This window comes from Chelonia mydas, chromosome 8 (genome assembly GCF_015237465.2).
Source record: "Chelonia mydas isolate rCheMyd1 chromosome 8, rCheMyd1.pri.v2, whole genome shotgun sequence".
Lineage (NCBI taxonomy): Eukaryota > Metazoa > Chordata > Testudines > Cheloniidae > Chelonia > Chelonia mydas.
Genome location: NC_057854.1, coordinates 24,473,575 through 24,491,523, shown reverse-complemented (window position 1 = coordinate 24,491,523; position 17,949 = coordinate 24,473,575). Strand labels below are relative to the sequence as shown.

Genomic DNA, 17,949 nt, shown 5'->3' with positions numbered 1-17,949 from the left:
AATTCTTTTTCATTGTTCTTAAGATCCAAGGGTTTGGGTCTGTGGTCACCTATGCAAATTGGTGAGGATTTTTACGAAACCTTCCCCAGGAAGTGGGGTGCAAGGGTTGGGAGGATTTTGGGGGGAAAGATGTTTCCAAACAATGCTTTCCTAATAAAAATAAACCCAGATAAACGTTTGGTGGTGGCAGTGGAAGTCCAAGGGTAAAGGGTAAAATAGTTTGTACCTTGGGGAAGTTTTAACCTAAGCTGGTAAAAGTAAGCTTAGGAGGTTTTCATGCAGGTCCCCACATCTGTGCCCTAGAGTTCAGAGTGGGGAAGGAATCTTGACACATGGACTTTACAATCACAGAGTATAATGAGCAGCCTGGTGCTATCTGCATCGCATAGTGTGTTGAAGAGATCTGCACTGAGCCTGACCCAACTCCTCTTTGAATGAGTGGAAGGACTAATGGTGCCTTCAAGAGGAGGTGGGCGGAGCCATAAGGTACAGATGCTCTTATTTGGGATGGTGGAGAGAAGCTGCATGTCAGTTTCAATACTCCCTATCGAATGAAGCAGCTCTGTAACCACTCTCAGTCAAATACACTTTGACTTTCAAATAGAACTCTCAGGTGTTTTGTTTCTGAGGGGGTCCCTTCCAATAAGGTGGGACTAGCTGCCATCTCTGAATAAACATAATGCACTTTTGTCAATCCAGCAGCCTTGCTCCAAGACAGCAAGATCTGAAAACCCTGCTACAGAGTAACTCTTACGGTCTCCTGTTTGCTGAACTGGAGTGGAAATGCCAGCTCACTCTCTCCTTCTTTCTCTCCTCCTGCTGAATATCTTCAGGGCAACGCTGTGGACTGAGAGATGACATTCAGAAAATCCACTGAATCCCCTCTGCTTATAAATGTGAGGGTAGTGCAACCCCTTTCATTGTTTCAGTTCACTAGAGCCCTTGCAGACCTTATTAGGGAGCTCAGTGCCTATGATTTCTGGTGCCCAAGTTTCACTGTGAGTTTTGGGTTCATCTGAAGCTCAAAGTGTAAGTTTTAACTTAATTTTATCTTATTAAAACAAAATTTTGCAAAAGCCATGCAAACCTAGGCAAGCTTTGCCAAAAATGATACTTGCAGTGCTCTTCTCTTTGGGTCTTCTGTGGGGCTCATTATTGGCACAGGGGTTAACCCACACAGATTCAGATTGTGGCCGAGGTGAATTTCATCTGGTTCAGGGCTTCACCAGAGACCACACAGAGAGAGAGACAGCCTCTCTAGCTGCTCACTTTTTTCTGGATGAGGAGGAAACTACTCCACCCCTTTTGTTGGAAAAGTCTACTCCTCCCTGTGCACCCAGCCAGTTATTTTAGCCAACAAGAAGACAGGACAGAGCTAGAGCTCCATGCACTTCTTGACTTCTCTGACTGCTCCGCACCCACTTCCTCCAAGTAGGGTCTATCAGGTGAATAGCATCGATGTTCTCAATTCAACCAGAGTGACTACCTGAGCAGAGCAGTGCAGGGAAATAAGAAGGAGCCTTACTCATTATTATCCTAGGCACAGATAAGTACAGCCTGAGACAATCTGGCCCTTAGTAAGAGGGCAGAGGTCAGGTCTGCCTGTCATTGAAGAATTCTATAGTAGAAACTTTTGGAGATTGGTCAAAAAAGGGGACCCATTTTTCATGAAATTTTTCACAAAAAATTGTCCTTTTCCCCTCCAAAAAAAATTTGAAATTATTCAGTCAGCTCTAGCACCTTTTATTTTATCCACTAATTCCAAACTATGAAAATTAACTTCCAAATATGTCTCTGACTTATTAAATTTAATGGTATTTTCCACTGTAAAGTCCTTATGGATTTTAGGATGAGTTTTTTCCTTTCCTCACAAATAATACAGGAGCTGCTAAACATAATTTTATAAGGTCTTCCACAGGTCTCCAAGGCCTTGCCTTCTTTCTTAGGCATCATTAAGGACAGACAACAAAGACTTTTCATATCCCCATAGCTCAGATACTATAGTGATGAGGGACATATAACCACATAAATGGAGACTAATATTGGTATGAAGGATAATAGAGAAGATTCTCTTGGAAAATGGTTTCATTCATCAGGTGTATGCGAACACCATAATGGAGTATTGGCTGCTACTTCTAAACTTACTGAATCAGCAGCAAGGGGGCAGAAAAAGCTGATTTAGCTAAAATATGAGCTGAGCCTTATGGGAAATTCCAATAACCTCCAAGAGGCCTCTTTTGGTTTCAACTGGAGTGTCAGTATCTTCAGAAACCATAAGTCCCTGGAACCAGTACCATAATAGACATGTTGTTTTCCATTAAAAGTTAGTTACACCAACTGGACCAGTTTAAAATGTTCAATTGAAAATTCGGAACCATTTCTTAAAACTGTGCTTATGAAGCCTGTTTGAGGTTCTGTAAAATTGTGGGTAAGGCCACCTGTCTCCTTTGGTTCCTGCTATGCATACTGGTGGTGGTTGATGTCTTGCATAGCAAACAGAATAGCTGGTGCTATTTCATGTCTTCGTTAACATTTCTACCTTGTTTGATGAACAAAATGGGAGTGGTGTTGGGAATGAGGGACAATTCACATTTTGGAAACTTGTACCCCAGATGTTGACTTCCCAATGCTGAATATGGAGATACATTACCAATTCCAAGAAGGGATGGACCTATGTTTTGCAGGACCCTATATGAGGCAAATGGGTCTCATCATCCCTTCTCATTCTACACACCTATGAAACTCAGCCTGTCTCCTCCTTCCTGCTATAAACCTTTCGAGTATGGTGGTTCAGCCGCTCCTAGTGACCCCCTAAATGGACTGGAAAGCTAGGAGATGGAGATGGTGCCAAACTGCATTCTTGCAAAAATCACTTTTTGCTGTAATTTGCAGCAGTAGAGTAAGGCAGAAACACAGAGAGGGAATCAGGGATGATGCTTGTCCTGGCAAGTTGGATATGTGCATTGTAATACAGAATCTATGGAAGTGCAGGGTCCTGTATAGTCACATAGGTTGCATTGAGCTAAACTGCCACTGTGTTCATGTTATTCATTTTCTACAGATAAAGCTGTCAATGTGACTAAACAGATTAGGATGCATAAAACAGTCACCCAAGCTCATTCATGTTTATCTTTCTGTGGAAGACACTATCATAATAGACCTGAGGTTGAGATGATTGGTTGGATGTAGGAATAATACACTGGCTATTCGCTTGCAGCGGGAGTCCGTTACTCATAGCCTCTAAGTGAGGCAAAATCAGTCATGATGTTGAGTCAGTTGTTATAGCTGAGCAGAGTACATAAAAAACAAACGAAGCGATAAAAACCCCACTGATAGCTCATGGTACACTACATGGAGGTATTTGTTTAGCAGGAGCCCAGGAATTTCCTGGCAGGGATGTGAAAATGCTTCTTTATTACTGACTGCCAGTGTCTTTAGACAAGTTGACATTCCTATAAGGACAAAGGAAGCAATCTTCCTTCAACAAGCTGTCTGTCCAGCAGCACGTTTCTTTTTAGCCTCCAGTGGCACCATTCCCTAAGAAGCATTTACCATTAATTCACACACTGCATACAGGAGAGTGAAGTAGGAGCCAAGAGAGTCAGCAGTTCATGTAAAGCACCACAGTAAAGCGAAACAAGACAAGTAAACAATTCAAAATGACCACAGGCTTTAACTGGATAAACCACAGTAATGGTGTTATTAAATTGCATCCCAAAGGGATGCCAATGAATCTTAAATATTTCATCTCTGTTCAAGAGAAAGCCTTTGTGTCTGCTCAGCTTTGTGGGCCAGATTTTGGAGCCCTTATACCCCTTCATGTGCACTTACTCATGTGAGTAATCCTATTGGAGCCAATGGGACTGCTTGCATGAGCAGGTTCTCACAATTCTGAGCAAGGGTTCCAAGATCGGGCTCTTTTTTTCACCTCTATTACTTATTTGTATTGCCATAGAACGGAGGAGCCCCAGTCCTGGAGCAGGACTCATTGTGCTAGGTGCTGTATAGATACAAAACAAAAAGACAGTTCCTGGTCCCAAAGAGTTTACAATCTAAGTAAATTATCACTGAAACTTTGTAATATTATAATTCAGAAAGTAAATTTCTGTTTCTTGTGATTTTTCTTAATTCTGGAACATTACTGAGTCGTTCCTTTATATTTATTTAAATACTGTGCACCCAGTTTTCAAACTTGGGTGCCTACATTATTACCACCAATTTTGCATTCAGATATTCATACTGATAGTCCCTAAATTTACCTTTTGAGTTCCAGTGTTGACTTTAGCAACTGCAGGGAGCCCTAGCTCAACTAGTCAGTCGCCTGGACTCTGCAACTGGGCTCTGCAAATGAATTCTAGCATTTCTAAAAATGAGGGAAATCAGCACAGGCAAGAGATAGGCACAGATATGGGAGAATTTGTTGTGAAGGCTTTTGTCTCAACTCTTCTAATGTACCGTCATCCGGACTGGAACGGATCAATGATTATTAGACAAACAACATATTTTGCCTAATTTTGCATGCAGAGCTCACTAGGTACCCAAAATCCTGGATGCTTATCTGAACCATATCCAAATCACATGCATCTCTTAGAATTGAAAATTTAGGCTGAAAATTGCAGAAGAGTTCTATATTTCATGCTTTCAGTGTATATCCAAAAAATGTCATGGGAACACACGTAAGGTATTTTGGTTTTTCTGGCTTGAATCCTGCCTGGAAGTTGGAGTTGCAGAGTCTGGAGAAAATTGATTCAAAACAAAAATGAACTGAACTTTCTCAAGACTCAGAAATGGCTCTGTTTTGGAGCTTTTGTTGAAATTCTGAGTCATGTATTACTTTAAAAAAAAATCTAAACTCAGAGAGACACAAATCCTCTGATCAACTTGCAAACATTTATGGACAAATGTGAATGCACTACAGAGAGGAATACAGGGTAAGGAGCCCTTTTCACCTACCTCACCTGGGAGCATGCTTGTGTCTGTTGGATGGGTTGAAACTAGTGAGGTGTGCTAAGAGCTCCAGAGGGGGAATGCCTGCTTGTCACCACTAGGGTGTTTTAGCATTACAATCTTGAGGAGTTGTGGTAACTAACACAATATTAATCATGACTTAACACTCAGCATAAACAGGTTTACGTGACACCAGATGGGTTTACCTTAGCTTAGCCAGCGGACAGGACATTAAAGAGTGACAGTCCTTGTCTGCACTGAGTGTTTAAAATAATATTACAGTGACACTCAAGACCATGTTTTAATATGAGCTAATTGTCTAATGAAGTCTTATGTTGGGTGGGATGAGAAAGAAGGGCATCACCCCTCTCCTTTGTGCGCCAACACAGATACACTAAGGGGGACGCGCAGAACACTTTGCAAAGGTGTAACTTGAACCATTTCCCAAGCAGGCTTCCCTCAGTGCCCAGACAGCATTATGCCTTCCGAAGAGTTAATAGTTCTACATACCAGTTCTCAGACAGTGCATCTCCTTCCCATCTCCAGCACAGCTCAGGCTTTTAGAATCCATAGTTGGACCCTTAATGTTTGTACCATTCATTAGCAGTGACTTTCTCACTGCCAAGTTCTTGTCTCTTCTGCTCAATTCAATGAGATTTTGTCTTCACTGGGAACTGAGGGGCAGCCACAGGTGCCAATAAACCATCTGCTTCCATGCATAGTTGAACATTTATTAGTTCTTTCTATTTCTATAACATGCCTGTTAATAAGAGTTTTGGGGTCTTTTAATGATAGAGATGGTGGGGGGAAAGTAACTGGGTCCTTTTGTGTGAGACAGTAATATCTTTGGTTTTCTCTGGATGGCAACTTAACACTGCTACTAAGTTGTTTTTCAAGGAATCATGATAAAAAGGACCCCTGGCTCTGGCACAGCGGCAGAGGCAGCAGGAGTGAAAGATGCTCTAATAAATTACCTTTGGTTACTGCTACTGAACCTGCACTTGCAGTGCGAGTAAGAGCCATCGTAGTGTCCGAGACATTACCTTTCTTCTTTGTGATTTTACCTCGTTATTCTTGATAGCTTTGTTCCAGATTAGTAGTCTAGTGCAGTGAGCTGAGAAAATGGACTTTCAGTGAGGGAGGCTTGGAAGGATTCAGTTTTTAAGAATTTGAGTGGATAACAGCAGATTATATTCCAAGAAAATTCCCCCCAGTTTTTACTAACTTTAATTTTTGCATAATTTAATATATATATACTAGGACCACAAATAATAATTATTTATTCAAAATAAAAAGGCTTCTGCTCTCATTTATATTGGTTTTTAACTTATTTAGTCAGGAAATTAAAAAAATAGCATATGACCAGTTATGGCACAGGTTATATGACAAATCAGCGATAGTTCAAACTAGCATTCTCCAGGTGCTCGAAACTCAGAGTGAGGAAAAATTGTTGGATGAGCTACAACCTAAGTGATCTGGAAAATAAGCATTTTTCCAGCCATACGTATTATTGACTTCTAAGGAACAGAAATTTGCTGACTAGTACCACAACCATTTTCAGCCCTCACAAACCAGGGAGTTTGTTCTTCATGTCACAGTAAGACCTGTCCACTTAAAAATGGGTGTTGTGTGGCATAATTCATTAGCTTGTAAACTGTTTTGAGATTCCCTCATGTAGGGCATGATACAAGTGGGAAGCATTATAGCATAACTTTATCCTGCAGATCTTTAGAGAATGCTATATTTTATTTATTATACTATTCTAATAATTGTACACTCTGCTCAGTGGCAGCAGGGAACTAATTTAATGGACTGTATTTTCTTTTTAGATAAGTGGCATATATCTCAAAATGAAGAAATTATGCCCTATTTAAAAGGAAATAAAGACATATGGTATTTGCAATAAAGAATTAATATTACCAGCAGAAAGAAGGCCAGTTCATATTCATTTATTAAGCTTGATTTCATAAGGATAAAATATTGTTTCCCATTCAGAAGGAGAGATTACTGTATTTGTTTCACTCTTGTATTTCCCTGCCTAGGCGACTGAGCCTAAGAAGTTATACTAAAAATGTTACCAAAGCAAAATGATCTCATGTGTGGAACTATAGAGTACATCTACCAATAAATGTAATATAACAGCATGTGCAGCATTTACCTACGGGTAGCTATATTATAGGGAATTCTACTAAAAGCCTGCACATGGTGTGCCCATTTCCATTTAACCTCCTATTTCTATTTTCTTTTTATTTCTAACAGAATTAAAAGTAAACCTGTAGACCCAATGGAACTATGCTAATTGATGTCAGCTGATCACCAGGTCTCTTAAAAACCTGATGGTCTTAAATTTATTTTTCAGACTGTTTTTTCATATGGAAATATTTAAGTTGATTTGGTTGTTAACACGTATTGACATTGTGTGACTCTGACACGTCTGTTGCACTGTCATGCATTTAATCAGTCTCTTCACTTATATGCACTCAAATTCAGTGATGGAAAACCCACAGCACCTTAGCTAAGTAGGTTACCAAAAATGCTGTGTAATGACATGAAGCTGAGAAGCTAGCAATTGCACTTACAGAGTGAACGGATTTAATTGGGCAAGAACAAACTTGGAGGCATATGTGTTTATTATTTAGGACACATATACACCAGAGGCAAATCCAAATTTATTTCAAATGAGCAATCCTCCATGATGCACACCATCCGCATCAAGCTATCAGTGCCTTCACACATTCCTTCTAATGCTAATTTTTAACCAAGCAATTTAGGTTTGTTAAAGCCTGATTCAAATATATTACTCCCACAGCAAGGGGAACAGGAAGTAGTTGAGGAAGGAAGAAGTGGAGGGGGGGAAAAGAGAGAAGTAATCATGGCTGAAATAATTGTACAGTGAGTCGGTTGTTATGTTTGGACACATGGAGTTTCCAGAACTAAAGCATGAGTAGGGAAGAAATCCAAGAATCAGTGCAATGTGGATCAGCATGCCATTTACCTCGCCTACTTCATGACTCCATAACTGCATAATAGCCTTCATATCAAGAGTTCAGGATATCAGAGTAGATTTACATCCTACTTCTGTTGCAGAATTGTTTAATGTATCAAGTTGTTTAGACATGGAAGTTGGTAGGTGCTGAAAATTCGAAATAGCATTTCAGGCAACTCACCAGAATATAGCAATTATTCCTATATAATTTTTAATGTGTCCTTCTATTCTACAGAAAAATCTTCTAAAATAGAACTTAATATACAGACTCAGAGTAGCTCAAAAGTAATTATGAATCTACATTTTCTTTAGCCACTAAGCCATTGCATATAATCTTTTTGAACTACTGATTTCCCATCACAATTCATTTTAATTAGATCCATCTCCAACTGCAAACAATAAAAATACAGTGATTTTCTCTTGTGATACTACAACAGTTTCCATGACAATCAATCATTCATATGAATATTATGATTTTACTGCAAACAGGAAGGGGAAAAAAAGAACTGGGCTGTATAGGGGAACTTTCATTTTATATGCATAATGTGCCTCAAAGATTCATCAGTACTTACAGAGCTATATTCACAACTGTGCTAAGGACAACATGATTGTTTTTGTGATGTCTATAAGTAGTTTGTGGAAAATGCTTCTGAAGATGGGATCAGACTCAGGATTTGCTGTTTTTATCCTTAGAAAGGAAAACAGTCAAGAAACCTTTTTTCTTTCTTTCTTTTTTACAGGTTTAAATATCATACTTTATATGATCAAATTATTTTTCCTACTATTTTAAATAGGTGAGTGATTCTTTTTCTTGAAGTTACTGTTCTCTCAGATCAGAAACAGTCCTATATTTATATTTATTACAAAACCAATTCTTGCATTCAGCATCTGTGCTTTTCTAATTAGTTCTGCATGAGAAGCAACTGAGATGTTTATAAAATCTGGCAGCTCCTTCACTCTGATTGCTTGTATATTAATCTCTTTTATCCGTACCTGTCCTTCCTAAAGCTGTAGTAAACCATGCTTGCAGGGCACATACATAGAAAGGCAAACTTGAGCCCAAAGAGCAACTGCTCAATAGGGCACTCATACTATCTGAGGGTAAGAGCGCTTTCATGACTCAGCTACACTTCCCGCCAGGGGAAGTCATCTTTTTACTTTGTTGGGGTGAGTCAGGCAGCATTACAGCCATGAATAGGCAAGACTGATCAAGGAATAAGATGGCTAAATTTTGGTCACTGAAATTTCAACACCCATGTTATTACTGAAACCTTTAACCTTCCCTAAAGAGAAAATCTTTATCAAAGAGCCTTTCAACTCTCCTTATAGCCACAGTCAGCAGCAAGCAAACTTGAGGCAGAAAATGGAAGTGTAAAGTTGTCAGTATCTTTATCAATGCAATCTTGAATAGAAGAGTACATCTTTCAAAGTATAGGAGTTCAAAATATATATTTCCATAAGAACACAGGATTTTCCCCATCAGTTCAGACCTTTAGTCCACAAAGTCTAAATTTCCACTGTAAAAAGATAGTTACAAAGTTAGGAAGTCTTTTTGCTCTGAATAATTTTATGCATTAACAATGAAACTCTGATAGCCCTTCAAACTCAGTTACAATTCAGTTACAACAGCCGTATGTGGCTAATGTATCTTTTATAATTCAGCCTTCTTGGCTCTGTGCTCCCTCCCAGCACTTTGCATTGAGCTGTTTTCCAATAGTCCAGTTAATTGCAGACAACAAAATTATGGAATCGTAGCATTCATTCACTGATGCAACTGGAGGACATCAGTTTACTCCCTGGTAAATATGATTTAAAAGATTATCATGTGGATAAGAAATATCTCTGTGAAGCGGCGGCCGGTACATCCCTCGGCCCGCGCCGCTTCCCGCAGCCGCAATTGGCCGTACCTGCAGACGTAGCAGGTAAACAAACCGGCCCACCCCACCAGGGGCTTTTCCTGGACAAGTGGCGTTCCAAGTTTGGGAAACACTGCACTGTGTGATGGTTTGCTGAGTTTACATGAACAACTCCATTTCCCACAGAGACCTCTAAATATGACATACAAAGTATATGTGTCAAGACCATAGTTCAACTTAAAGCAGAATCATGGGAGAAAACTGATGGCTGTTAGGTGCTCTCCAGGACCGAGGAGGATTGACTGCCTGCCAGCTGTTCACTTCATTACAATGGTGCATCAAGATCAAATGTAAGAGTGTGTAAATATGTTCTGTTTAACAGAACAATACCTCTGACCAAATTTACTCGTGCAAGCAAAGAAGGCTGCGTGGGGGAGAGAGGTTAGTTTCCTACCTGAGTACAAAACATCAATACAGGTTGACCAAGATTTTGTGAGATGGACTGAGGTTCATGGACTGAGGTTCATGGACTGCATGAAATCTCACGCCCAAGCTCAATTCAATATGAATATTTCATACAGCTGCGTGGTAATGGCCTATGGACACGTGAAGTATTTTATTGTAAAGAATGTGAGCTAAATCACTGCTGTTCCAACAACACAGATCTCAGGAAATAAAAACTTGATTCTCAATGACATTCTGCCCCTTTGCTCAACTCCACAGCACAGACAGCTCACTTCACCCATGGCTAAAACATAGTTACCTCTGGTGTCGTGCTATAGGTGGCAGCCACTCTGTACCAGCATCACAATAGCTTTTCAGTAGAGGAAAAAATAGTGCATCCAACTGAAACTACAGGGGAATATTTGCAGGCAGAATGCAATTATTTCCAGTTAAGAATCTGATGCTGAAGAGCTGTCTCCTGCTGCACAGTGAAATCATTTGGCAAATGAATTAACTGCCTGAAAGCTTCCAAATGTTCCAGGTGTATCCACACAGAATGCACTGGCTGCGTCTCTGACTGTTACTGTGCTACTGAGAGTCTAATGATCTATTCATGTCAGTGGCATATTCGTAGACAACAGCAACAGCAGCTTAGCACCTTTAGAGTTAATATTTCTTCTTTACATGAAACAAATCCTGGATGTCATCGGAGGCTAGAACCCATTTGCTCAGTCATCACTTGATTTTTTGGTTCCATGTGACTTTCCAGGTAAATTAGAGATGGTTTGAAAAGTTCACTATTTATGGGAACAGGTTCACAACTCAGGATGACTCGTTGCATTTAAAAGGAGATGATAGATTGGCTTGTGATATTCTAGTAATTTTTTTTTTTTGTAGGGGCAATATTCTAGGGCCAGATTTCCAAATTTGGGCTCTCCCAATTGTGTGCTGATAGGTGTGTGCGTGGGGGTGTGTGTGTGGGGGTGTGGGGGTGTGTCTAACATGCTGGTTGTGTGCATGCACACACAGCTACCTAACATGCATGCAGTCATTTAGGCAGGGCTGTCAGGTCTTACACATCTTATGTGACACTTATTGTGATACCCAGGCCCCATGGGTTGTTCACTACTCTGTGTCAGCAGCTCCTGTGAGGCCTGACGCACTCACCACACCTACCACATTGTTGTCATAATCTGTATTTAAAACTTGTCATGTAAGACATCATATCAAAACCCTTAACATACTAGTCCTGAAAATCGTGTGGTGTATGTATGGCATGGGTATAAAGAGTTATAATTATGTTCTTTAAATGTGTTGGGCAACAATACATAAGCCCAGTCTGTCATAGATAAAATAATGTGAATTTGCTTATCTCATCAGGCAGAGATAATGGAAGTACACTTACGCATAAGGTAACAAAGCTATCAAGATAACAAGCAGTGGGGAAGACAGCAGCAGAGAGAAACTTTGTCTGGGCTTACTTTTCAAACAATATATTTCAGATGTTTGCTGAACTATAAAAAGAAGGGGAGAGAACCCTATAGTTATCCTTCACCTAAAGCAGGGGTGGCCAACCTGTGGCTCTGGAGCCACATGCGGCTCTTCAGAAGTTAATATGCAGCTCCTTGTATAGGTACCAACTCCAGGGCTGGAGCTACAGACGCCAACTTTCCAATGTGCGGGGGGGGGGGGGGGGGGGGTGCTCACTGCTCAGCCAAAGGCCCTGACCCCACTCCACTCTACTCCACCCCTTCCCACTCCCTCCCCTGAGCCTGCCATGCCCTCGCTCCTCTCCCTCCCCCCCCCCCCCCCCCCCCCCCCCCGAGCCGCCACAAAACAGCTGATAGGGAAGTGTGAGGGTGGGGGGGAGGAGGCACTAATCAGTGGGGCTGCCAGTGGGCGAGAGGTGGTGGGAGCAGGGCGGGGGAGCTGATGTGGGGGTGGGGCTGCTGATGTATTATTGTGGCTCTTTGGCAATGTACATTAGTAAATTCTGGCTCCTTCTCAGGCTCAGGTTGACCACCCCGATCTAAGGAGTCAAGGAAACCAAGTGCTTTGAGCTCTGTCTGTTGTGTCCTGGGTAAAGGTTTAACCAGCCATGCTGGAAGAAAGTCCATGGTGAGAAAAACTCCTTTGAACAAATACCCTTGTTTGTTGAATTTTCGTCTTAGAAACATATTTTTACTTTGTGTTTGTTTGTAACCATTTCTATCCTTATTGTTTATGCTTGGTATCACTGAAACCTATGTCCTTTTGTTAATAAACTTGTTTTACTTTTACCATAAACTAACACGGGGGGTTGACTGAAGTGGAGCATTTGTCAACTCCAGCTAATAAGCTGCTGTGTACTGTCTCTTCAAAGGAGCAGCAAACTTGACTAGGTTTTCTAGGTGCTACAGTAAGAGGGTCTGGCATGGCAGAGAAAGAGGTTTCTGGGAGAGAAAACAGGGCTGGAAGAGAAGGTTCCCCTGCAAAGAGTACCTGGGCAATGGAAGCCAGTGTATGAACCTGCATGCTTGTATTCTGGCTGTTGGTGTCAGGGCTGTGAGCCACAATAGCGTAGCTGTTCAGGCACCCAGAGCTGCAAAGCAGGTGTTGACTGAACCCCTTACTGGCCTGGGTGGACCCTAGAGCATCATCTGCATTCATCTATGTAATGGATTCATCTGCCGTGCCGTGCTTCCTCACAGCCCAGCTAAGAGCTCGCACATTCAGCTGGGCTTGGCAGGAAGTGAGGTATCTTCTCTGGGTCACAGGGGGCCGCCCTGGCACCAAGTTTTAGGGAACCTTTCTGCTTCTGCTTAGTCTACTTCTACTGATGGAGCCAGGCCAGCATGGAGTGCTGGGAAGCACGAGGCAGTGGTGGTTTTGGCTAAGAGGCAGGGTTGGACAGAGTAGGAAATGTGCTAAAATGAAAGAAAAGCAGATTTGGGGAGGCTGCTCCAGACTCCTACTGCCCTAGAACAACTCCCTCGGTGTCTTCCACATCCAACTCTCAGGCTGTGCCAGTTCCTCCAGCCACCCAAAAACACTCTAGGCTCTCTCCCCTCCACATCCAATTAACAGATTCCTCCCCCCGCCCCCCCGAGTATCGTTCCCTCCAGGCCATAGCTATTCCTCAATAACCTGAACCCTATTGGCTCCTCTAACACACCAAGTTGCTCCCAGTTGCCACTGCTCTAGGGGCCCATGAAATAGTAATCAGTGACTGTTTATCAGTACAGAGAAATGTTACACATGGAGCTACACAAAATTTGGCAGCTATGGTAAGGCCTTGACTACTTTAGGGAGTTTTTGCAAAAAAATTCCCAATGATTGTGCCACTGATCTATGCTATGGATCCACTACTAGGACTGCCACTAGTGGAGGTGGATAGAGTTCTAGGGACCAAACAGGCCAAGCGTGTGCCCAAATGCCTGACTTGTCCACACACATTGGGGATTTCTTCATATAAGTTAGCTATATGCAAATGTATCCATGAATGCTTGCAAGTCTGACTTTTAAACTCAGTTGAGGAATAAGGAGCATGAAATAAACACATAGGGAACAACGGCATTGAATTTTGGACCCTGGGTAGAACAGCAGGAAATATAGCTTGGTTGCATTGCAGATGTGTAAGTGTGGACCGTGGCTACAAATGGAATGCATTTAAGAGTAAGTACACTGAGGCCTTATCTACACTGGAGGGGGAAAGGAGAGGGAGATCGATCTAAGTTATGCAACTTCAGCAATGTGAATAACGTAGCTGAAGTCGACGTACTTAGATCGACTTACCGTGGTGTCTTCACCGTGGTGAGTTGACTGCTGCCGCTCCCCCGTCTACTCTGCCTGCACCTCTTGCGGAGGTGGAGTACAGGAGTCGACGGGAGAGCGCTCGGGGGTTGATTTATCGAGTCTAGACTAGACGTGATAAATCAACCCCCACTGGATCGATCGCTGCCCGCTGATCCGGCAGGTAGCGTAGACATACCCTGAGTAGAAATGAATCTTATGCACCTTGTCGTAACGGCAATTCTCAGCCTGATAATAAGGCACTTAGCTATATGCTATTATCTTTGGCCTTCTGGCTCATGCAGTAGCAGTCATACTGATGTAGGAGCAGGATTCCCATGCTAATTTTGTTTATACGTGCAACCCTGCACACCTGCACTGGGTTGAATCAAGGCTAGACTTAGTTTTCATGCAAATAGCTCTAGCAATAAAAAAACGGAGAAAAGAAAATAGCGAGAACATGTGATAAACACTATAGGAAGGGGATGCCTATGAACACAATGTTTTTTCAAGTTGTCTCTGCAGCCCCAGCAGGCCTTTAAGAGAAGCGCGGCAGGACTAAGTTGCTTTGGAAAGCATTTCTTGTCACTGATCTAGTGCTGGCAAAAGTAGGTTTTTACTGACTTTAAATGCACAATTAATATTGATTACTTTGTTTAAGTAAATGAAAAAGGGCAATGTGCATCAGCATATTAATAAAAAATATGAACTTTAAATTTTATTGGTTCTCTCAGAGCACTACCATGGTTTCTCAAACCGGATTAATGGTCCCACAGGAAGAGGTTTTTGTTTTGTGAGAGTGCATCATTTCTTTCAATGAGCACTCTCTTAACATTACAAGATACATCATCAAATGCCTTGATTCACAAAGCAGAAAGCAGTGGAACAATGGAACTGAAGCTTGTAGTATGTTCAAATTGTATTACTTTTCCCTTCCAGCCAAATATTCTCCATTAGAGAATAGAAAAAACAAGGAAAGGGAAACAGCAAATAAAAGAAATGCAAGTCAAGTCTGAGTGATGTCAATGTGAGATTTGCTGCAGACTTTAATAGGAGCAAGACCAGACCCTAGAACCATCCACTTATTCATTGTTGCCTTTTGTGGATGTGCCGGTTTTAGGGGCATGACTGAGGAGAGATGCTTGCTGATTATATTTTTGCTTTGGGCATGAGTGACTCAACCATGCCTTACACAATGCAAGTTATTAGTAACCATGTTCCCCCACTCTCCCCTTGCCCTTCTTTGACCTTTCATCGGCCAGGAATGGTGAAAGGTCAAACATTTCCTTAATAAGATGACAAAATATTTTCTACAGCAAGGATGGCAGAAAGTGCTTTAAGACAAATGTGACCACAGGCTAAGAAGCATCAGTCCTTTCTTCCTACCCAGAAGACTAAATATGTCATCAGTGGTTAATATCCACTTTCTTGGGAACTAGGAACCTGACAAATCCTGAACTGCATTGTTTGAACTGTGTATAATGTACAAGCAGGCAGCTTTCAGCACTAGCATACCTCCTTTTGATTATGCTGGCAATGCGACCCTTTTATTAATAATTGTCATTAATTATTGTCACAAGCCCACAGATCTCTTTGAACTTGTGGAATAAAATTTGGTATAATCAAAAGAAACCTCTTTCATTTCAGCATTCCTTTTGAAAGTAAGAAAAAATTACAAAAGAAATGTATGTGCAAGAATATTAGTATGCAATACCCTTCTGGACCCTTAATAACTTCCACCAGTCTCCAAATGGCTAATTCTTTCCACCACCAATGCTAGAGTGTGTGTGTGTTTCTGACCTGACTTATTAAGTGGCATGCACTTTCCTGCCTAGTTAATGGAATAATATTTAAAACGGTGACCTTCTTACTTTATCATTTTGAAGTCTATTACACATACTGAAGGAGGGTAACACAGATAGAAATATGGAGCAGAACTATCTGAGACACACCGTATCTAGTTCATAGTAGCTTTTAATAATTCAGAGTTAGCCCTGAGTAAGGGGCAGTGTGCAGCTATGTTGCTGCAGCAGGGACTTGTAACTTTGTGTGACAATTCTCTCCCTGGCTACCCCCTTGTTTTGAGGGGAGGAGGGACAGGTATCATCAAGTATGGCCCAATAGTAGTTTATTATCCTCTGCACAGCAGCTCAGCTACACAGCCTAGTGTCCTTAGGGGGTCCAGTCAAGGCTCCACTTATTCTCTGCTCCCCATCCACTGGCATTGGAGGGGGGACTGTGGCCTCCCAAAAGCTGCTCTCTCCTTCCTGTACTGCTGAGGGTGCAGGGCAAACTTGTGCAAGAGACAGCATTTCATTTTGCAGGATACATGAAGATCTGGTGACTCTTAAGGAGTTAAAATCAATTTGTTCTACTAATTGCCAGTGCTGAGCTCCATACAATCATCTACCTTTTTTAACATAAAATAATTTGAATGTAAACAGATTATAAAAAAAATTGCTTATTTTACCTGAGGTTGTCTTCACCACTTCAGTAGAATTTCTCAGTCCAATAAAAGAAAACTGGTAGAGCCTCCAAGATCTGGTGTCTCCTACTTCCACCGAACTGCGTTTCCACTGGTAAATAATTTCTTCCCTGGGGTAGCCATCTTCAAGACAATTCCAAATACAGCTTCATAATTGTTTTTTTTTATTTTAATTTAAAAATTTACTTTGTAAGAAACAGCTTCATTTTCTATTTATCCAGAAAAATATGGAGCAACATAGTCAAGGGCGCGAGGGTATGTTAGTTACCTTTCAATTCAATATTTTATTTATTTTCCAAAAGTGCATTTTTGAATGCCTCCTCTTCTTCCTCCCCCCCACCCCAACTTGAGACATCTAGGACACAATCTGGCCCTTCTAAAGTCATGGTCAAATCTATAGCCTGATTTCAAAGACGTCAATCCACATGCCAACAATAGTCAATGGAGTGACACCCATATGCAACAAGCGTGACAAAGATCCAGATCACAACATCTATTAATAAAACCTAACTCTCATGGCAAGCATAATTAAGCATTATGAATATCTGTGTATTCTCCTCTATGCTATGTGTCTCAGAGCACATAACGTTCTCAAGTATCATTATTATACTATATCTGTGAACATATACAATGTGTACACTTTTACAAAATAAATTCCAGATCCTCCCTGATCCAAATCCAATTGAAGACAACAGATTATGCTGATTTACCCTAGCTAAGAATCTGGCTCTGAGTATGTCAATGCAAATGAAGGTGGAATAGGTAATTTAGCACACTACTTACAGCTTGAAAACTCCAGAGGACAGGAATGTTCATCCATTGGGAAGTTGTGCAACTGCAACTGACACTCAGCATCTATTGTCAACCTAAAGAGAAGAGATGACAAACACTTAGTATCAGAATTTACAGCACATGCCGTAGTAATTTCTACTATTATAGCACACAAACCAAGATTCTTATCAACATGCCCCTAGCATACAAAATATACAACACACATAAGCACTGTATACAATGGGGTATAATTAAAACATGATGATGTATTTATTTGCCTATTCAAAGTGTAGGAATATATAATGGTTATTGCATGTATCTGAGCAGTGAATATTGTGTTTTTCTTTTTAATTACACTCCCTACCCACAATGCATCTATTCATCCCTTGCAAAAAAGAGAGTGTGAAATATGGCATGTTTTAAAGGATTTATTGGAGTGAGTCTGAGACGGCAACATTATTTATGAGTAGCAATGCCATGAGTGAGTTATGCAAGTCATTTCAAATGGGTGCCAGCAAAACCTCTATATCATAGCTTGTCATTATATTTATATAGATGTATTTTATAAGAAAAAGTCTATTTTAGAAATGCTCTAGAGAGTAAAAAAAAATCTCTATTTCACATTTAACCTCTTCAGCATTGCCAGTTGTACATATGTCTCCACTATAGGGCATGCGCTGCAAGGTACA

At 41.0% G+C, this 17,949-nt stretch overlaps 1 protein-coding gene across 2 annotated transcripts in view; it reads right to left on the bottom strand.

Moving 5' to 3' along the window:
* Positions 1-17,949, bottom strand: part of GABRG2 (gamma-aminobutyric acid type A receptor subunit gamma2) — a 99,001-nt gene that overhangs the window by 35,040 nt on the left and 46,012 nt on the right. For both annotated transcript variants that reach the window (XM_007071445.3, XM_037907730.2), the window contains exons 5-6: positions 17,273-17,355; positions 16,475-16,612 (exon numbers count right to left, since the gene is read on the bottom strand). In XM_007071445.3, the coding sequence (XP_007071507.1) occupies positions 16,475-16,612; positions 17,273-17,355 (221 nt within the window). The remainder of the gene's footprint in view (positions 1-16,474; positions 16,613-17,272; positions 17,356-17,949) is intronic.